The sequence below is a fragment of the Sceloporus occidentalis genome, unplaced genomic scaffold (genome assembly GCF_023333645.1).
Source record: "Sceloporus occidentalis isolate IW3139 unplaced genomic scaffold, rSceOcc1.0.p SCAF_1, whole genome shotgun sequence".
Classification (NCBI taxonomy): Eukaryota; Metazoa; Chordata; class Lepidosauria; order Squamata; family Phrynosomatidae; genus Sceloporus; species Sceloporus occidentalis.
In genome coordinates, this window is record NW_028316981.1 from 235,367,281 (window position 1) to 235,390,447 (window position 23,167).

The 23,167-nt window shown below is 41.3% G+C and overlaps 1 protein-coding gene across 1 annotated transcript in view; it reads right to left on the bottom strand.

Moving 5' to 3' along the window:
- DMRT1 (doublesex and mab-3 related transcription factor 1) overlaps positions 1–23,167 on the bottom strand; it is a 72,431-nt gene that overhangs the window by 12,812 nt on the left and 36,452 nt on the right. Inside the window, exon 4 of the mRNA XM_089490255.1 lies at positions 15,805–15,967. Within this exon, the coding sequence (XP_089346381.1) occupies positions 15,805–15,967 (163 nt within the window). The remainder of the gene's footprint in view (positions 1–15,804; positions 15,968–23,167) is intronic.

The window sequence follows — 23,167 nt, forward strand, 5'->3', positions numbered from 1 at the left end:
ATGTGTAAGCTAATTGCCCCCAACAAGTTGGGTGCTCATTTTAGTGACCTTGGGAGGATGCCAGACTGAGTCAGCCCTGAGCCCCTGGCTGGGATTGAACTTGTAACCTTGTGGTTTGTGAGTGAGTGGCTGCAGTACAGGCATTTAACCACTGCACCACCAGGGCTCCTATGTTCTGTTCTGTTATCTGAGATATGCTCTGTTTTCTCTCCTGAACATGATAACCAAAACCAAAATATGAAGCATTCCGAAGACTATGTTCTGGGAAGACACACAATGCTTCTTGGCTTTTTCAAAATATTTTAGTACACAGAAGTTAATACTGTACCACATTTTCATCTCCCCTTCCAGAGGGCACTGTTTGGTAAAATACAGAACTTTTATAAGATTGCTCAAATACTTTTACTTAGATAAAGACATTCACAATTGTAATTTTTAAAAATATCTGATATATATTTCACTGTGGAGGATCAGAATGTTGTTTCCATAATCACAATTATGTACATAAAGGACATAAATACAGGTTCCCCTTGAGCTTGGAATTTACATTTTCAAACTGCTGCTCCAAGAATCCCATTCTGACTAGGGGATTATGGGAGTTACAATCCAAAAATGTATTTTTCCAAGCTGTTTTTTCCTATAAATGTTACCCAACCCTCTTCCCCCCCCCCAAAAAAAAAAAAAAAAAAAAAAACTCAGAGTAAACAGAACCAGTTTTCTAGAGGATGAAGAATTAAGTATTTGGCTTTTATGCTACCTCTACAAGTTATGATTTTAAAGGTGTGCATGCATTTAAAAATAAGAATCTTTGTTTCAGTTAGGTTGACATATTTCTGCTATGCATGGTTCATTTCTGTTATGTAAAGAAATGTACATGTGTGCGCACAAGCACAAATGCACACGCATCACTCACAACAGCACCTTTAGCATCTGCATGCCTGATCTACTTCAGCAGTCTTGGGGGGAAAATATAATTTATTATAACTCATCTGGCTGAGCAACAATTGCTTTCTCAAAAAGGAAAAGAGACCAACGTAATTGAACATAAGTGCCCTCTTTAGTGAATAAGCCTCCAACAGCTTGAGGCGAGAGGTAGTACTGATGTCGTACAAGGCATTACAAGAGCACTGGGTGCTATAGCTAGCAATTATCCTGGTATTTAACCAAATCTATCGCTCATCAACAAAACGTTTAGTGCAGTAGTCGGAGCGAGACAGGCTGACATGGAGCACAGTTACTTAACTGTCCCCTGCAGCGATTACGCTTTTCCGCAGCTCAAGAGTCATGTCAAATTAAACAACAACACATTGACTTTTCACTTCTAGAAACATTATGGGGTGATTGACAACTCTGGGATGTTGTAAGCACTATAATCAACAAGCAAAGGTTCCTTATTTTCTGAGGCAGGTTTCTTCATCATTCCTTCCCCTTCACCTTTCTTCAATCTAGGCTGTTTCCTCACAGGCTCCTCTTTGTGATCAAGTGGCATTTTAATTTTGGGGGAGAGAAAGAGATAAGCAGGTGGAGAAGCAAAGCACGGTCACTAATTATTTCCTTTCTCCCTCCAATCTAGTTTGCATTTGTTTAAAAAAAAACCCAAATTTTGCAAAGCCTAAAGCAGCAGGACTTTGGAAGAAAGAGATTATTTCAAAATGTTACAAGGAAAGAGTAATAGCCACTGATTCTTCCAAAAGCACTCCCTCAAATAGACATCTTTCCTATATGTGTGGATTCTATCACTCATATTACCTCCTACTCTTTTGCTGTAAGAATAAAAGAAAGGTCAGCAGCCTACTCCCTGTGAAACATCCACACTTGAAACTCCAATAGTTAGACTCCAGGATGCTAAGCACTTTCTTTCAAAGCCCAGGCCCTTGATTGTTTCACACTCTTAGTGCTATCAATAAATGGGATTTAGGGTCATCTATATGGAGGGCATGTAAACTTTCCCAGTTACAAGCTCAAATTCAAAAAGAGAGGGAGGGAAGGCAAGTACTGACACAACTGAACCACAGGAGAGGCATTCCAGTCTTTGAGAATGGGAGGAAATGCCTATATAAATAGCAATAGTAATTTCTATACCACTTTATAGTGTGAGAAATCACAAAAATGTTAATATACTGTAGGATACATAGCCTTCTGGGAAATCTCAGAAAGCCACATTTGACCTCAGGGTTTAGGGTTGGGTTTGTCAGTGAATTCTTTGAACAATATGCATTCTGGAATGCTCTCTGTATGTTTTCGAAAAAAACACTGAGGATCTGCTCCAGACTCCATTCCTGCATAGGAGACAATGTATACCCAGCATATGGCTATTACTAACTGGATCATATTGTTATAACCCAACTTCTTAGCTTTCATGGCCGTAGAGTTCTGATGCAGAGATCCTCCTGTCCTCTAGGTGGTACCCACATCCTAAAACATCAGCACATTCAAGCCAATTAGAAACTGCCCTTTTACAAATATCACCTTCATTTAAAGTGTACTGAGAAAGAGAAAGCTCTATTTAAGCTGTCCCTCAGCTATGAGATGTTCTTTCCGGGAAGGTTGGAACTGACCTCTAGTCTTTCAGATTTAACATGGTTTAGTTGTCTGATATTTTCTTTAAAAAGGTTTTTCTTTAAAAAAAAAATTCAGAGATTGGAATTACTTTAAACTCTATGATTCTGAACTGTGTTTTTATCTCCTGTTCATCGGTATTAACCAATGACTTGTTTGCTTGAAGTGCTATAAACTTCTTGGCCAACATATGGTAGTTGTAAGTAGGTGATGTAGACACAGGTTGGATACAAAGGCACACTGAAAAGTGAGTAAGTTTAAAATGTTCTCTTTAAAACTATAATGTTAATGATAATTTTAAAGGTAATTAAAAATATTATAAAAATAATTTGTTCAGCCATTTCTCTGAACCATATTAGTGGCATGCTACTTTTAAATTAAACAAATCAATTAAAATTACTTAAAATGGGCAAGGATGGAAATCCCCCATTATAAAAAATAAACAAAAAAAAAAGCAACAAATCTAAAGAAAGTGGAACTTGAATAAGAACTGATGACAAAATGATTAAAATAATAACCTTTAACGTAGTAGTTTCAAACTGAAGTGAAATTTGGGCAACGATTTCACTTTCAGTTATAGTCCACCCTCTGCATTGGCACACTTGCCAGCTGTGGATTTAACTATCTGTGGATGGCAAGCCCCCTGTTTTCTTAATGGAGGCGTGTGCAAGCGGCCGTGCTAGTGCACCTGCTGCACCACCATTAACTAAAATGGGACTTGGGCATGCACGGATTTTAGTATTTGGAGGGGGGGAATGGATCCCCGCAGATACAGAAGTCCGACTGTAATACACTCCAAGCTTGGCAAAGGTGTCTGTGCCACTTTACACCCAACAATGCCTCCTTTGAAAGAGTAAGCCACAGTAGATCTAGTGGACCAATGGCCAGATAACAGATCCATCAATGATTCCTATATATCTGGGATTCTGTTATTAGATTGCCTTTGGAAGGTACTGTCAAAGCACTCATGCCTCCCAATACTATAGAATCACAGAGTTGGAAGAGGCCTCAAGGGCCATTCAGTCCAACCCACTGCCATGCAGGAAGACACAAGCAAAGACCCCCCCCCCAATAGATGGCCATCCAGCCTCTGTTTCAAGAACTCCAAAGAAAGAGACTCCACTATGCTCCAAGGCAGTGTATTTCACTGTTGAATAGTCGGGAATTTCTTCCTAATATAGAGATGGAATCTCTTTTCCTGTAGTTTGAATCCATTGCTTCAGGTCCTATTCTCTGGAGCCAAAAAAGAAAAAAGAAAAAAAGAAAAGAAAAGAAAAGAAAAAGAAACTTGCTTCATCTTCAGTATGACATCCCTTCAAAAATTTATCATGGCTATCATGTCACCTCTTCAACTTCTCTTCTCCAGGCTTAAACAGGCTCAGCTCCCCAAGCCGCTCCTCACAGGGCAATGTTTCCAATCCTTTCACTTCTTTGGTTGCCCTTCTCTGAACACACACCAGCTTGTCAATATCCCATTCAAATGGTGGTACCCAAAACTGGACACAGTATTCCCGGTACATTCTGACCAAAGCAGAACAGAATGCTACTATTACTATAAAACCTCCAAAGCAAACAGTTGCATTGTTCAGCAACAAACTGAAGTGTTGGGATATCAGCAGTTGGCATCATCCAACATCTACAGCAATTCATCTCTGGCATGAGGTCCATTACTTAAGTTTTATCTCCTGCACTTCTCTCCATTCATTTTTTAAGCCCAATATGGTAACAGAAACCCAAACTCTATCCACTTGCCTGTTGGGTAATAGTGGCAATAGTAGCAGTTTGGCAATAGCAGCACTTCATCTTGTCTGCCATCTGCCATACTTCCAGTAGGCCTAGAAAGAGGGAATAAGTAGGGAGGTTAACAGTGACAATTCCTCTTCCTTGCTGCCATAGTATTGAACTTGAAAGGAAGGAGGAAGCTCACTGCATCTGCACCAAGAGAGAGATAAGTGAATTTGGTTGTAACATGAGGGAGGAGAATTGATGGATTATGTATATGGGGCTAAAAAACAACATGAGCTGACTTGCTGTTACATCCTCCCTGGCTCATTTATAGGGCTGGAATGTAGACATTGACGGTGTCCTCCTTATCTTCCCATCTGTCTTTCTGCTCTCTTTCCCCCTCAAGCTTGCATGGGGAATGCAAAAGAATGCAGCAAATCCTCAACCCAAACACAGGTCTATATTTGGCTCAGATCCAACCACTTGCTGACCCCTCACTTTCTCTGTCAGAGTTTTAGTGAGCTCATTTTAAAAGATCATCAGTGGGCAAGTCATTCTTCAGAAATCTACAACATGGTGTAATTTCAATCTTCCAAAATTCTGAACAAAGACCCATAAAATGAGTACTTGCAAACTGCTACTGAACAGATACACCCTGTTAAATAACGGAATTTGAATCTCCTAAGCAGAATCTCAAAAAGAATCTAAGGGTATTTCTAGGCCAGGCACTCAGGCTCCTAACATCACCAGTGCAAAGATACTGTGCATCTATTCTATCTTTCCCTGCTAAACAGAGTGTTGATGGGAAGGGAGGGAAAAAGTCAGCAGTGGGAAACCATGGGCAAGTTAATGGAAGATGATGTCATCTGGACCCTCTCCCTATTAAAATTCCATTAATGAAGCACAGCAATTACACAACAAAAGCCTTGTTGGGAAGCACACAAAAAACAATCTCCCTTTCCATTTGGGGAGAGGAGAAAGCATGTATTTGTCATTCTGTTTTTAAAACTACGTTTTGTAAAGCTAAATCTGGCAATTAGGAAGACTAAGAATTAAACAAGTGGGCTTTTTTATTATTTGTATTTTTGAGCAGAGACTATCAAGCTGGCACTTTAAAAAACTGGGCCATTCCCCCAGAATATGTTTAAAAGTAACACCACTGAATACCAAAACTCACTGAGCTAGTATTACATAGGATTATGGCAGCATAAATAGAGGTGCTCATGGCAATTTGACCACTGGAAGGTCTTCACATAGCTCTTATAGGATGGCAGCCAACAAGGACAGCAGAGATTTTATATTCAGTATAATTGAATATATACTGAAAAGGCAATTGAAGACACAGAGGTAGCGTATGAGAGTACAAAACACACTAGAAAACACATACAGGTTTCCTATCTGAAACGCTTGGGACTAGAAGTGTTTTGGATTCTGGAATATTTGTATATACATAATGAGATATCTTGCAGATGGGACCGAAGCCTAAACATGAAATTCATTTATGTTCTGTATATACCTTATACACACAGCCTGAAGGGAATTTTATACACAAGATTTTAAAAATAATTTTGTGCATGAAACACAGTTTGTATACACTGAATCATCAGAAAGCGAAGGTGTCACTGTCTCAGCCATCCACATGGACAATTGTAGATTTTGGAGTATTTCGGAATCCAATATAAGGGAGACTCAGTCTGTATACGTGTACAGATATGAGCACTGGCAACTCTGTATGCCATATACAGAAAAGATACGCTCACACAAATGCACTGGCATGCTTACACATACATATGACCAAGGACAACTTGTGGTATGTACCTCCACCCCCATCCAAATATATATAGAAACTAAAGCACATTATATATTATCTAAATATATATAAAGCTAACTTTTCAGTCTTGAGAAAACAAAAGCTATCCTCATATAACAGCCAAATTCCTACATAACTCAATTTCGACATCTCATCTGGTGTGAACTGCACTCATTCCTAGTGTAAACCCCACCGCGCTGTGCAATGATATACTGTAATGTCACATCGCAATCTGGATTTACTATAAAGGGCTTCTGACGAGTTTCAGAGCAGTAAACATTGCAGCGAGGTGTATTTCACACTGAGCTGGTTTTTATGAAGAACACTTCACCGCCCAGCCACGGCACCCAGATGATGAATGGTGAAAGATGCATGACAAGCTTCATCATTGTTTGTAAATCTTAACTGTTCCTGCTCACTAACTCTGCAGGCAATTTTCAAAGACAGCGGCCGACAGAAGGACAGCAGTGCTTTTCTGAAGGTTATTCAACTTGTACTTGGCCTAAGCTCTGCCTCTGAAGAGCTATGTGCTGGAAAATAAACTCACTAGTAACCAGATCCCATCATTAAAAGCATGTAAATAAGAACAAACTTTAGAGATTGCTTCTCCAAGAGTTCTTCCTTTTGGTGTCTCAAAGCATCAGATCTACAAAGCAAATGTGTTATAAAGTGTTATATATGCAAACAATGCTGAGAATATGTCAACTTATTTGAAAACGCACAGAAGAAATGATACGACTAATAGCAATATCGCACCACTTTTTAATTGTTCCGGCTCCATCTTACAAAATCCTGGAGCTTGTAGCAAGGTATTTAGAATTTTACGCTACAGAACTCTCGTCTGCTCCCCTTAACCACAGATTTCTAAGTACCTCACACAACTACAAATCCAGGATTCCAGAGGACAGAGTCATGATGGTTTCAGTGGATCAAACTGCTATAGGTTTGTAGTGTAAATACAAATGTGAAAACATGCACGACTAAGGGTCTTACTCCCAAGGAGGCATGCACAGAACTGCAGCTCAAGCTTTTGAATTTCATCTGGATGTAATGTCACCAACCACCCATGACTTTCTCCAGTCATTAGCAAAAGACACATATATATTACTGTTTCTCAATTTGCAATCGCCAATTCAGATTACAATCCCCCACTTCATCTTGGCACATACTAATATAGACATGCATACACACTTGACAGGACAGAAAATATTCACTTTTTATTGACCACTCTTTAGTCACTTCTCCTACAAGTACGGAGGAGCATTTAAACATATTGTGGGGTAACAAAGCTGAACTAAACAACCCTGAATATTACACTTAAACTCGCTGCTTGAGGTGCACAGCTGTCCTGGCCCACTTCAATTACCACTTAAGACATTAATTATCCTGAGACAACCAGCCTTTCATCTTCTTTCACTTTCTGATTCTTTACGTCATCAGGAACACTGAAGATTAATTCCGCTTGGTTATTTTGAATCAACAACCTCTCCATCTACAAATGCCAGAAATCCAAGGGCTTTTTAGCCTCTCCACTTTGTATATTCCCATTCGGTTGACAGAGATGCTGAACTGATTTGACAGCAAAGAGAGAAGGGGAAACCGAGATAATTAGTGAGCTCTGACTCACCACTATTTCACAGTGAGGGAGGAAGCAGCCTAACTGGTATCTCAGGTATGAAGCAGTAGGCAGAGTTCAGAAGTCACTGCAAGTAAGCCATGACCCAAATGAACAGCCACAGGCAAGTGGCCTGGAAAAATGTCACATTCCCTGTTTGTGGTTTTGCTAATTCTGGGTAACAAAATTAAGGAAAAATTCTAAACCTGTGGTTAATATTCTGAAAATAAGCACCATCATTTCTCTTTTCTATCTCAAGAAGGCTCTGAATCACTGCTGGAAACTCTTTGTGGACTGGATGTGAACTAAGCAGCTGAAACTAATCCTGTTGCCAAAGGGGGGGGGGGGGGGGGGGAAGAAAAAGGAAAAGAAAAGGCAGGGGTCTTGGTCACAATGCCAGCTGATCCAGCAATAAAGAGTCAGGTTGTTTTTAAAACTTTAGAAGAAAAAAACAGGGTTGTTGTTTGGATAGCAGAAGCTGGGTTAGACTGCTTTGGTGATCCAACTGTGCTTGGAAAAAGGTTTGTGGGTTTTTTTGCTGGGGGGGGGGAGTCGGGTCTTTTAATCTTCAAGTCCAGAATCCCATAGCCATTCTAAGAACTGTAATACTGAAATAACTACTCTGAGCTGTGGTTCTGGCCGCAGTCACACATCAAGGTAGGAATACAACAGCCTAAGAAGCAGCTTCTCAAGAGTTAAAAATGTTTGACCCAAAAGAACCTTTGACCAGAGCTAGATATTTGGAACACTTTTCACTAGCTGTTAATCTGCTTTTGGGTGTAAGTGAAAGCGGTGGTCATTATCTCAGAAAGTCCCAAATGGCTTTGGACTAGGTTACCCAATAGACTACCTTCTCCCATAAAATGCTGCTGTCCACTGATGTGGAGCTGGGCCTTTCCATGCATTCCATCACCTCTGGTTGTAGGGTCAAGTGTCTCCTTTGTTGCAGGCCCCAACACATTAAACACTCTGCTGTAGGAAAACTACTTGGCCACTTTTTACTAACTTCCTAAGCTGGTTAAAGATCTGTTTTTGACTTTGACTTCACCAGGAGCTCACTGTCTGTTCCCTGATGCTGTTGACCTTTGTGATGTCCTTTTTCTTTGTGTTTTGAATGGTTTTAAGCTATGCTTTTATTATACGTGCTTGAAAATTAATGATTGTCCAAAACACATTGTAGAAATAATCCAGTTTGAGACTGCTTAAACTGCACTGGTTCAATGCTAGAAAATCCTGGGAAATGTAGTTTATTGTGGCACCAAAGCTCTCTGATAGAGAAGGCTCAATGTGTCACAAATCTACAGGTCCCAGAGTTCCTAGCATTGGGCCGGGGAAGTTAAAGCAGTCTCAAACTGGATTGTTTCTGCAGTGTGTTTTGGACCCATGTTAGCTATTCTGACTCCTCTTTTTGGAGCTGGATTAAAACCTAATGATTAAGAGACAAATGATATGCCATGGCACGACAGGCCACCATGGGTAGAGGGCAGAGGAAGGATAGGCAACTGCCCAGCCAGATGACTTCCTTCTCTATCCTTGCCTTTCCCACAGCAGTGCACAAGCTAATTTCCAGCAGGGCTGCATGTCTTGGCAGCTGCTTGTAGTTCAGGATCACGGCACACTGTACTAAATGACATGTGAAAATGGCTTAATAAGCAATCGTTCACTAAATGGCTTATAACAAGTAAAAGGGAGCATGTAAACCCAGTGTACTTTTCTCTCCCCACTTTGCTGGCAGGATTGGTCTCATAGTATCATCTGCCTATAGTTATGTCAACAAAGGTCAGAATTGGAACTGGTATGTGTATGAGACAGAGAGCATCTCTGTCAGTATGGAATGTCCTGAACCTGCTTTATTCAAGTCTGAACTGTGCTAAGGTTTAGACCCATTGATGAACGAGTTTGCCCTATTGCTAGCCCTCTCTGCTGTTACAGCAACAACAGCAAAAGGAAAAGGCATCCAAAGCAGTAACCAGAAGATCATAAATCATAGGATATGTAGTCTCCAGGGCCTACAGTATTATAGATATTCCATTTCCCGAGATTTCTCAGTGAGGAGACACTACCAGGGCAGTGCTTTGGAAACCCCGGAGGAAGGATGTGTATGAGGGGGCTTCTATACTCATAGAAAATTCCTAAATTCTGTTGCAGTCCCTATATTATTACTGGGAATACAACATGGCTTTAAATTTCTGGAAGGGCAATTTGAGGAAGATATGTGCGGGGAGAGAAGAGTTAAAATATTTTGCAGTTAAACTATTTCAGTACTGAACTGAAAGGAGCAAGTTTTAGCACCTCCTGAAATGGACTATTCAGAATCACAGCCTTTATGTTTAATCTGTTACCAATTTACTTGTCCTTCCTATATAAAAGGGATGGGAAATGTGCAAACCTCCATAAGTTGTTGGATTACAACTCCCATCTTCCCTAGACTGCATAGCTGATTCTCACTGCTGCTTTCGAAACTTCATCAAGCAATGATAACAGTGTAACCCTCTCTGTGTGTATATATGTGTATCTCAGGAACTTCTTTAAAACTTCTTGCCATTCAGAAAACAAAAATATAAATCAGAGGCAACATCTCTCCTCCCTATCAACATACACACATACCATAAACAGCAGTTAACTTAGCAGAACAACATTAATGAAATGGTAAGCCTAACAGTGGTAATATATGAACTGGCAAAGCCTCCATAAAACCAAAGTTACACCTCAGGATTCTTAGGTGACTAACAGACTTCATGAATTATAAGGAAAACACCATACGCCTTGGTTATTAGCTGTGGTTTAAAAGACATTCCTCCCTCTCCTCTCTTTCTGTCTGATCAGAAATCTTTCCACCTAATAACCAGCATGGCATCATCCAATCACTTGAAGGACAACAGCATTGCTAAGAAATATTTTGGTTTTAACACTATGGCTGCAGGTTGCTGCAACAAATACATTTGACTCAACAACTTGTTTATTATGTGTCTTAAAAAGGGTTAGGATGGATCTTGAAAAAAATAAAATAAAATACCTGTGCCTCGAGAGAGAAACACACACAGAAAAAAAAGGAACATGTGAACCTGACTATTAAGCTGTTTTTCATTCTTTTCAATGCCCCCCCCCCCAAACAGGTACAGCATCTGGGATATAGGACATTTATATATCTGACTTCTCTCCCACCTTTCTCCCACAAATGGGACTCAAGGTGCCTGAGAATTAAATGGATCAAACAGAACTAGAAAATGAAAAAAGCATAAAAATGTAAAGCATAATTTAAAACCACACCAAAAGAAAAGATAACAAAGCACTCTCTCAGTTTCTCTGTATGAATGTGAAAGCTGGACAATGAAGAAGGCTGAAAATCAACTGAAATGAAACATGGTTTGGAACAGGGGTAGGCAACCTGCGGCCCGCGGGCCGGATGCGGCCCCACGAGGCCTTGGGACCGGCCCCAGCCCGGTCCTGCCACCGATTGCCACCGGGGCCGTTGGGGGGCAATTGTCTATAGAAGCCTCAGAAACATGCATTTATATTAACATTTTTTTAAAAATCAGCAAATTTTTTCACGTGTCCTCCATTTTTTTAAAAAAGTGTCTTCCATTTGAAAATTTTGTCCTACATTTGTCCTGATTTATTTATATATTTAATTTTTTTTTAAAAAAAAATTATTTAATTATTTATTTATTGGCTTCGGCCCCCCAGTTTTCTGAGGGACAGCAACCCGGCCCCCGGCTCAAAAGGGTTGCCTACCCCTGGTTTGGAAGAAGGTCTACAGTTGATCTCCACAGACAAATAAATGAGCCCAAGAACAATCTATCCTCAACTCCCACTAGAAGCAAAGATGACTCAGTGCAGGAACAGATCGCCGCAAAAGGGTGGACTGGAGCTGCTCCAGAGCTAGTCAATTTGGAGCCGTGGCAAACATATGCTGCAGCCCCAATCCGCCCTGATGCCAGCCCAAATAGAAGCGTAAAAGATCTGCTCCTATTTGGGCCGGTAAAGGGCCACCTTTGGCGGCCCCGGTGCAACCCCAGGATGTGTTCTGGACACTCCGGGGGCATGCAACGTATAAATGCTACAACCTTGGAATGGCTGGAAGCTACCCACGTCTGGTCGGCCAGGGCGGCTTCTGGACATCTTGGGGGGGGGGGTGCCGTCTAAATGCCACACCCCCAAGCCACCTGGAAGCCAGCTTTACCAGCCACTCTATACAGGCTCTAACTCAAGATACTGTACTTTGGATAGATCAAAAGATGGTATCACCCACTGGAAAAGACAATGCTGCTTCGAAGTAAGCAGTAAGGAAAGAAGAAGACCATGGGCCCATACAAGCAGACCAAAATAAAGCTGCTTTGGGTGTCTTTGGAGGTATGCTATTTAAATGACACACACATCGCAAGAGAATCATAGAGTTGGAAAAGACCGCAAGGGCCATCCAGTCCAACCCCCTGCCATGCAGGAAATCCAGATCAAAGTATCCCCGACAGATGGCCATCCAGCCTCCGTTTGAAGACCTCCAAGGAAGGAGACTCCACTACACTCCTAGGAAGTGTGTTCCACTGTCGAACAGCCCTTACTGTCAGGAAGTTCCTCCTAATGTTGAGGTGGAATCTCTTTTCCTGCAGCTTGCATCCATTGCTCCGGGTCCTAGTCTCTGGAGCAGCAGAAAACAAGCTTGCTCCCTCCTCAATATGACATCCCTTCAAATATTTAAACAGGGCTATCATATCACCTCTTAACCTTCTTTTCTCCAGGCTAAACATACCCAGCTCCCTAAGGCGTTCCTCATAAGGCATGGTTTCCAGACCTTTCACCATTTTAGTCGCCCTCCTTTGGACATGCTCCAATTTCTCAATGTCAAGAAGCTGCATAAAAGCTGCACTCCAGTCCTTAGGACTGGAGCGTGGCTTTGGTGTGGTTTCCAGCTTCTTAGGACACATGCATCATTTAAGTAACATTCCTTCAAAGAGACTCGAAGCAGCTTTATTTTGGCCTGTCTGTATGGGCCCCATATTAAGGTTCAGATTCACTTAGAAGAAAGCCACACCCCTGAGTTTGCAAACCCTGTTAATAAACAGGTCTCTTAGAAGTCTCCCATTTACAGGGTCACCATAAATTGAAGCCAAGTAGCCAGGCAGGCAGCCACACACTGTTAGCACACCCTGCATATACCCCACATTATTTTGAGGAATAAATATTTTGTTATAATGGCAATTACATAGAAGCTGACAATATGATCCTGGAAAGGTCATGATGATCTTTAAGTGAACTTAAGGAGTGGTCACGAGCGGTCACAAAAGACCTGAGGGCATATGAAAAGGACCCATGTAACCAATGGGTTTAAGTATTGCTTCTTCCAAACCCCCTGCCATGTGCATTTCCTCCTGAAGGTTAAAGACAAAAGAGGTCTGTCAGCCTAAAGCAGTAAGCCGATCTCCATGCTAGCTTTCATTGTAATTCCCAACATCTCAAACTCCCCAGGATTGTCCTGATTTTATTACTGCTTGATTAAATCAATGTCATCCGCCATCAACCAAAAATATTCCTTTTGTAACTCTGAAGTTAAAACCATCAACCAGATGGTAATCACACTGTTGCTGGAATTCTTGGAAAATCCACTCAAACTGCCTCAAGACAATACGTCCAATAAATATGCCCACTTGGGCACTCCCAGTACACCCAATAAATATGCCCACTTGGGCACTCCCACTTTGGTCCAGTTGGAATCAGGTAGAAACTCTGTTGGATTCAAGCTTGACCACTCAGTATTGCTGTCTGTGCCACACAACAGGAGATTGAGTCCCATTCAACTCAACCTTTGAATGACCTGAAACTATAGTATTTGCATTAGTGTAAACCAGCCTGGACTTTGAGATCAATCTTGGAGGCTCTACCTGCGTCCTGGTCTAGTAGACATGAGGCACACCTGTGGAACTTCTTCTCTAAGGAAATATCTATAGCCACTATCTTACTTTTAAATGGAGCATGAAAATGTTTTTGATTTACACCCATTTATATTGTTTCAAAAGGTGCTGTTTTAATGTTGAAAGATATCATTATGTGGAACATCTACAACAGTTTAGGAAACAAAAGGAAACAGTCTTCTGGGATTCTGCCAGCTATCTTGAATGTGTATATCTCAAGTCTTAAGGACTAGAAGCTTGAAGAGATATTGGATTCTTAGGATGTTCTAGTCTGTGCCAAACTCAAAATTCAACACTTATAAATGCAGAATTCACACCAGTTCATCTGTCAGTGTGGTACAAAGCCAGTGTGTATTCCAAGCAGAATGTGGCTAAAGTCCATAACAACATCCATCTGGGGGGAAGGAGGGCATGGAGAACCAGATGGCACTGGAGGGGTACCAACAAAACCTTTCCATCTTGTTTATAGATTTGTACAGTGTTCCATTGCCCAGCTGAACTTGAACATGTGATGTGGTAGATTTTAGGGAGGAGAAGAATCACAGATAGGAACAGAGACATTTGTCTGTCTCTGGACTGAAAATGCTCAGCACATGTTTAAAATGATCCATGTGTTAGGATAAAAGGGGGGCACTATTAGCAGGATCATCAAAACAGGGTGTTGTGTGTTTTTATTCCCACCCTTCATAATTGTACATGTGCTTCTCTTGCCAACAGGTTCCCCTACTATAGAAAAACACTCGGTCAGAGCTTGGAAAACATTGCTTGAGCCCAGTAAATTACTTCTCCCTGCTTGTCCATTTCTGATTGATGAGCTAACTTAGGGAACAATATCAGTATGTGGAATATTGTCTGGACGAGTAGTCAATAATGATTGAAAATGCAGCATTTTCTGCAGTTTAAAAAATGCACAAGACATACCTTCTCACCCCCCTCCCCCGTCCCTCTAGTTATGAACACATTTCAAGAGGCATTTATTTATTCCCCTCCCATTATGGTTTTAGAAATACTCAACTAAAACAGGGATTCATAAGGGAAGGAAACATCATGGTTCCTGCAGCAGACTTTGAACCCAAACAGCTGGACCACAAAGTAAACAAAAGGCCTTGAGGTGAAAAAGCAAGCTATAAACGCCAATGCAGGAGAGAAGCCATGTTTGTCCTTCTGCTAATGGGGCTGCTTCCATTCATGGAATGTGGAAGAGGCTATTTTCCATTCCCCTGTTCACCCTCAAAATCTGCTTGGGATTGCTGGGAAACCATCTAGGATAGATTTTGGAAGGGTGGTGGTGGTAGAGGAGAATGAAGGTAGGAAGACAAAAGGATAACGTCCTGTTGCATGAACAGAAGACTTCTCATATGACAATGAATTCCACCAATTAATAAAACAAAACATATACAAAACTTTTGCTTGCCATTTGTGCAAGGGTGGGGAGAGGGGCCAAAGGCAGCAGATTTTAGCTTATAGCACATATAGTAATTAAGGACCAGTACCGACTGGCACTAAAAGTTGCCTTGCAGGCTGCATGGCATATGCATGACACACACTCCAACGCCGCCTGGAAGCTACCCGCTTGCTCACACATGGGTTAGTTTCATGGCGCTCCAGCAATGTTGTGTTAAATGCCGCCTGCCACCCGGGCACCAGAAAGCTGCAGCGGAAAGGGTGCCCTTTTGCCGGCTCAAAAAGGAGCTGCATTTTGGCACCTCTTTTTGAGCTGGCAAATAGCTGGATTGGGGCTGCGGTGTGTGGTTGCTGCGGCCCCAATCTGGCATTCAAAGGGGTAGCGTAAAGCGCCCCCCCCCCCCCCCAGGGCTATCTATTACAGCCCTAAGTCTTCAGAGAGGCATTTGAACCTTTCAGAATAGGAAAATGTTTTACCAAAGTTGTGGAATCACCAACTGTGGTGACATAGGGAAGGCTTTATGTCTAGGGAAGCTCAGAGGGACAGAATGAAAACACAGGAGGTCTACATTCAGCACCAAAGCATGAGGTTCTTCACTCCTATTTCTGGAGTAAGAATATGGCTGAATTGAAAACTGAGGGTGAGTGAAAATACCTGTAGTCATTTAAAGAAGCTTTTGATAAATCTTTACCTATTTGACTCCTCTTTTCTAGCTAGCTCTTCAAGCTAATTTTCAATGGAAGCCTCCCTTTCCTCCAGATGTTGGTGATAATATGCTTACCATTTGCTTTTGTTTCTGAGTAAGAGGGGCTCTCCTCAAAAGTGAAAATCTGTGGGACACAAGCAGGCGCCCCAACGCTCTGCCCTAAGTAGGAGGTAGAGGGATAATAAGAGTGCATCCTGTACTGGGAACTCATGCCATGACGGTTCTCTGGGCTTTTCACCTGTTCAAAAGAGAAAGGAAAAAGAAGTCACATGTTACACAAACTTGAGGAAACAACAACAACCACCAGAGGAACATTTGTTGGAATATCTGGGATTTTCTGTTTTACTTCTGTTATTGCCACTGCACTTGTAATGGAACTGTCAGCCAGATTCTTTGTGGCCTAACAAGTAGTACAGCACCAATGTTACTGTTTTAATTTACTAAAAGGTCTTTCAAGCTATAAAGAAACACTCATTTCTACAGAGAGCTAAAGGCAAAATGACAGAAGTTGCCCTAACTCTGTTGTGCACATTTCACTATCCTCAGTACTCAAAGGTTCTGTGTGCTACGGTACTACAAGTTCTGGTACTTTAGAAATCTTTGTATACACTTCTGCCCCCTAAAATATAATCTTTAAATACAATTTCTCTCAAAGCATTAATTCTTTAGTAAGTGAAAACCCTACATCATGAAATTCAGAGAAGGGTACAATCCAAAGAATTGCTTTTCAACTTTTATCTTAGTTCAGGAAATGAAACACAGGAATTTTGCTTTTAAATACATGCTAAATTAAATTATCTGATAGATTTATGTGATTATTGCTTATGAGGTATAGAAGTTAAGTATGTGGTGCTTTAACTTACAATTTCTATGCATTTTAGAGATACAAGTGAATATGTAAAAATCCCTTACATTTCCTGAAACTGTGTTGGTCCCAGAATTTTGCTGCTGTTATTTTTGTTGTTGCTTTTGAAAAGATTTCTCATGGAAGGGTAAGGGAAGAGGGGGTTGGGGCTTCTTTTGGGTGCTCCCAGGATGAACTAAGCTCTTACCTTTTGCCACTCTACTCAGAGAAGGAGAAGAGTTAAAATACACTACTTAAATTGACCTATGGATAAGTCGACACAGCTTTTTGAGGTCAATTTTTTGACAAAAATTTCTAGACTTCTATGTGAGTATATACAGTATCTCAATAGGCTGTATCTTATTTCTTCACTTTCCCCCATGATAAACATTGTAAGGCAAAACATAGCAATTTTATGGCCTTTCTACTGGCCTTCTCAAAATTCTCAGAAAACTAAGAACAAACTCAAAGGAATTAATCATACATGTGCATGTTCTTTTCGCAATGTTTGGTGTGTACTGGACACGAAAAGAAAAAACAATCACACTCACAAAATCTTTGAATTCTGTAAACCCCAAAATTATTTGGGGATGCTAGCAAACAACCCTTAGAATTCTAAAACTTGAGGCTCATTCACCACACAGACTTCCTTCTGTTGCTACGCACCATATTTTAGGGTGGCATCAGAATGCCAAACTCTGTAAACAAGATGATTTTAAAGTGTGTTATTCATACCATGGACCTTCTGCTTGAGTTTTTCTTTGCATCTCCCCCAAATAATCACTGGACAAGGGCAATATAATTTTAGTAGCTCTAACGGCACTGCTATCCACTGGTGCTGAAAGGATGTTGGGTTTGTTTTCCTTCCCCAGAGGATATGGGCAGTGACCTGTTTCCTTTCAAGCTCTCTTGTGTTTCTCTCCCTTCCTTTCGTATTCCTTTAAAAAAACCTATAACCCACCTGAAATCCTAGGATCCAATGAATTATTACAACTATTATTATTAGTATGTGGTTGCTGGCTTTCAAGAGACATGTTTTATAATCTTATTATCGAACCAGTTCTATGAACCACAGTACGACCGACAGACAGAAGCAAGGCTCTGCAAACAATATGCGTTGGATTAACCACAGAAGAAAATCTAGGAAGCGTTAGGCTTTGTTTTATTAAACTGCTTAGAATATATACCACAGTAAATCTGAGCCACAAGGTTTCCTTTTTATAGAGCTTAGCTACCCTATTTTATAGTAACAGTAAAGAACCAGCCAGACATAAAAATGCTTGACCTTAGCACTGTATTATAATGGGGACCTAGGAGATAATTTACCCAATGAGAATGCTGAGAGTAGTGTATTAATTCCTTTTAGCCTGAGAGACACTGAAAACTCTTCCTTCAATGTGTCACAGCAGTGTCAAAAATACACCATTAATTCTGTGGCAGGAGGGAGATTAATCCTCACAGGCTACATAATGAAAAAATGTGGTCTGAGGTAAATCTTCTAGTCTTCAGGTGGAAAAACAAACATATTCCAACCCTCTAAAATAAACAAATGATATGCCATGTTAAGTTCTTCCCCTTTGTTGCTGCTGGATGAAAAACATGAAAAGATGGGCTTGTACACTCCTTTTCACTGCTGAAGCGCATGGAAAGATGGGTCTGGGGAAGCGGATAGCACCAAAATGTTTGTGCATATATACTACAGGCTAAGATTACACCAGTCCTGTCACCATATTTCAGCAGTCTTTCAGAGCAATGTATCCATGTTCAGAAGTCATGTACATCTCACTGGAAAAGAGGGAACAGTTGATCCTCATTCCTATTTTGCAATGGTAGGACAAGCTATATGGTTTCTGTGACTCATGAGTGTGTGTATGCACCTTCAAGTTGCCTATCCATTTATGGCAACCCCAAGGATCTCATAGGTTTTTCTGAGGCAAGAGATACTCAGAAATGGTTTTGCCAGTTCCTTTCTCTGAAATACAGCCTATAGATCCTGGTATTCATTGGCTGTCTCCCATCCAAGTACGAACCAGGGCTGACCCTGCTCAGCTTCCAAGATCAGACGGGAGTTGGTGCCTTTAGGCTGTTTGTGCTCAGAAACAAAAACAGGGCTTGAATCCTACTGTTAGTTACAATTAAAGTAGACCTGCTGAATTAATGGACTGCACCTTTGTGGTGACCCACCATTCAACAGCTGATTCAACAAGTTTACACTAGTTGTGACTAACTAATATGATTCAGAGCCATGAATGCAATACCACTTCTTAGTGCTTTGATAAGCTTTATTTACAAGATTATCATGGTTGGACACAGTGAAGGAATTGAAGCCTTTCACACATCAGTAAACTCCTTCTTTTATAGGCTGGTGGCAACCACAATCTAGAGAGGGGTTGTAAAGGTTAAGACTTTCCTGCAGTTGCAAGATGACTGGATGTTGTCTGTATTAGTAACCCATAGCTAGTGATGTTGAGTGCAGAAAGTATTTCCCTGAACTACAGATCTTGTTTGCCTATCTTTCTCAACAAGAATATTGGATTTTACCACTCCAGATGAAGTTTATGTATCTCAAGAGACTTAAATACCTGTAGTACTCATGAGGTTTATGAAACAATAGTACACTGGATTCATTTTGAGTTACTGGAGCTTCAGTTCTAAAACCGACTAAGTGATTTGTGCAGCATGAAAAAGGGTGACACCACTATGGAGCAACTCTTGGATTCTATAGTGAAAACCCCAAGCACTATCTATATCTGTCCCACCTTGACAGACAAACTTAATTAACCTTTGCTATTCTGTTCCAACCTATTGTTTTAGACAAAAGCAGTGACCCACAAACAATATGTTACCATCAGAATCTCAACCGCCGTGACATCAAGAGATATAGCCCTATCAGCAGTATTGGAAAATAAACAGCTTAGATTAGCTTCTCCAAGAAATATGGATTATATTCATGTCACACTTGAGCTGTCAGAAACATTAGGTTACTTTTAGCATAAATCTGTACTGTGAAGGGTATCTTACAAATACAGTTTATGATATGCTCCAGGAATGACAAACTAGAACTGTTTCAGACTGCTGAGAGAACCCAACAATTTTGTGGCTATTGGACCCAACAGTTAACATTCCAACTGGCCTTTTTTCTAGACTCCTGAAGACTAATTAAAAAAAATCTGTCTTGCACTCAATATAACTTTCCTATTTGATATAAATATATACAATTCTTTTCTGTGAGTCTTCTCAGGAGAACAATGTGTTGACTTTTTTCTTTCTCTCATCTTCACTTTCCTTGGTTGTCTTCAGCCACACCTTGGACTAGCCCACCACTTTTATAAAAACATCTATATTTACACTAGAAGAAAGACAAAACTAGTGAAATATTCCAGATTCTTCATTTTTCCTTCACATATTGAAATCATCACATCTCTTAAGAAACAGTGTGTGCTAACTCTTCTAGACACCAGTAACAATTGTTGGGGAACTGCAGCAACCACAGAATGGGTGCTTTCCAGCTCTGGACAAACCATTCATTACATAAGCTACCAACTTATGAAAAATGTTCCCATGTGACAACACTCCTCGCAAACATTCTAATCTCTAACAACAGCTTTTCGTGTGGATTCCCATAAATTTTGTAAAGAGTCTACAGAACGAAGGCCAGCAGCTACTAGGAACATATGGACCTGGCAACAGAGTCTACCAAAATGGCTTTTGGTTCTTTCACACCACACAGTTAAAGCACTGTGATACCACTTAGGCTCCATCCTATGGAATCCTGGAATTTGCACTTTTGTGAGGCATCTAGAATTATCTGCCAGAGAGCTCTAAGGCCTACCTTTCCCAGGATTCTGTTCCATGCAGCCATGAAAGTTAGTGTAATCAAGGTACAGCCGGCCAACCACTGGTTCAACCATCCACACCTTGCAAATAATATATATAAATATATGTACACATTGCTAAAAGCAATAATTGATTTTACCATTTTATATAAGGGACACTATTTTACTATGCCATTGTATTTAATGGGACCTGAGCTTCCACGGATTTTGGTATCCAGGGGTGGTGGTGGTCCTGGAACCAAACCCCAGTATATACCAAGGGACCACAGTATTGTATCTATGTAGTATTAAGGGCCCTAGACATTTCTATACATTAGTGTTCTTGTGTGCATCATGGTAACATGAACCATTTTGGTGACTTATTAACTAAGGACTGTAATGGGGGTTATGGCAATGAAGGTAACATTGCCTTAGGCAAAGAGGAAAATATTTTCAAAGATCATATTCTAAGGTGCTTCAATGATGTTGAGTGTTTTTTTAAATCCTTCACACACAAGTTGTTTAGGTCAACAAGCTCAACACCTCCTGTAATTAACAATGTAATATATCTCTCGGTACAGCCAATTAATTTTTCATTTTAGCTGCCCATGGCATTTATTTTATATTTCCCTCCTAACTACTGGCACAGGAAGAAAAAAACACACACACAAAAAAAGCACCCAGAGGTAGCCAAAAAGGACCATGGGGATTTTTAAAAAATCATGTTTCATTTAAAATATAAAGCTTCAGAATCTCACATGTAGGTAGTAATTCAAAGTTTAATGCCTCAGCATTTGGGCTGAATTCTCTTTGACCACTGTCCTTGGCTAGACAGATAACACTGTTGTGGCAACCCTAAGGCGACCCCGTAACTGTGTTTTTTTTGGGGGGGCAATATTTGTTCAAGGAGGGTTTGCTTTTGCCTTCTTCTAAGGCTGAGAGGGTAACATGCTCAAGGTCACCTAATGGGTTTCCTTGGCTGAAGCACCATGCTGGATAATGCATCTCCACGAAGAGGACAGACTTAGTAACTGTACCTCAGTTTCCTGCACAAGAGACTAGAATTCCTATTTGGACAGTCTTTTTAAAGTATTGTCCTATTCAAAGAGACACCTGACTTGAATAACTGAGATGTCAATTCATACTGGAGAGACTACAGCGCGGTACATACTGCTCCTCTGAGGCAGCCTGCACCCGCCCCTTTTATCTCTGGGTTGGGGGCAGGGCAACCTCACCAGCAGCCCTGCAGCCCCAATCCGGAGTTTTTTCTGGGTCATGGAGAAGCGGAAAAATGCCGCTTCTCTGTGATGCGGAAAAGGGGTGTCTTTGGGGCTTCATGCCTCTGGACACTCCGGGAGCCACAGCCATTTGGGGCTTCATGCCCCTGGACACCCCGGTATCGTTCCTGCAGCCATTTGGTGGCTGCGGGAACGAGGCTCGTGTCCAGAAGGAGCTCCGTTTTGGAGCTCCTTCTCACACCACAGCCAGGCTGCTGTAAGCGGCCTGGGGTGGCGCAGATGTCATGCACATGCCGCACCGTTCAGACACGGCGTGTGCCTGATGTAATCACGACGGCTCCTGTGTATCTGGGAGGCCGCTATGATTACAGCGCTGCCATGTACTAGGGTTGCGGGGCATGCAGACGCTCTGCCCCTGGGCAACCCTAGTACGTGGCCAGGCCGGCGCAAAGTGCCGGTCTGGATCGCACTTCTGGCTGCGATTCTATACATCCAGGGGGGGCAATGTTAACGTCAATGGGTCCAGGGGTTCATTTTTTATCTCTGTGATCCCCTGGGGCCACAGAGACTGCCAAATATGCTTGAGAACAAAAAACACACCAACCAGAAGTTTTGAGAAACAGCTCTTTTTTGATGTTAAACATTGTGTGATCAGGGTGGCAATAAAATATGTCTAAAAGGTGAATTGTCACTCATGGAAGCTTCTTTTTACAGGAAAAGGGCAGTCTGAGGAAGGCGGCTCAGGAGCCACAAAAAAGGTCAATAAACTGGATCTCTGCCCTCTCCTGCTACACACACACACACACACACACACAAAACTAATATATACTGACTAGGAACTATACCTTTCAATGGGGATGGTTTCCAAGTACAGTCACAGCCCTCCCCATAGGTGGTCTTGCCTTCCACGGTTTTGAGCCTACGCAGAAAACAAGCCCTGGGATAAGTAATGGGGCGTGTACCCGGGGCACGTGCTTTGTGCGCCACCATAAGCGCACAACCCATTATTTTCTGTGGGGCTTGAGCATATGCTCTTTTCTCCATACGCAAGGGAGTCCAGAACAGATCCCCCATGTATGGGGAGGGCGGACAGTACAGGTCTATCACACAAGAAAGCATATATCAACTGAAGGGTGTCACCAGTGTGAGCCACAAATAGTTGATCACCAAATGGTTGACATCTCATAAACTGGATGGAGGCTTCTAATTTAACTAATCCACTATGGTGAGACATTAGTAAAAAATCCTGTATTTTAAACAGTGCAGGATTCCATGACTCTCCTGTTCTTATAAAGCAAACTCAACCCCACTCATTGTGTCAAGCAGTGTAGGAAGGCAAGCAAAGTCAGACCTGCCAATCCTTTCTCCACTCATATTCATTCATTTTCAACATGAAGAGCCAAATGACCAGAACTGATTTTTTTTACTGCACTGATTTGCATTAGCAAGAAAATGTTGATCTCCAAGTGAAACAGAACCTTTGCAACTCTACTCTGTAAAATGCTTCATGCGAATAAGCAATCTTGCAATTTGCCTGACTA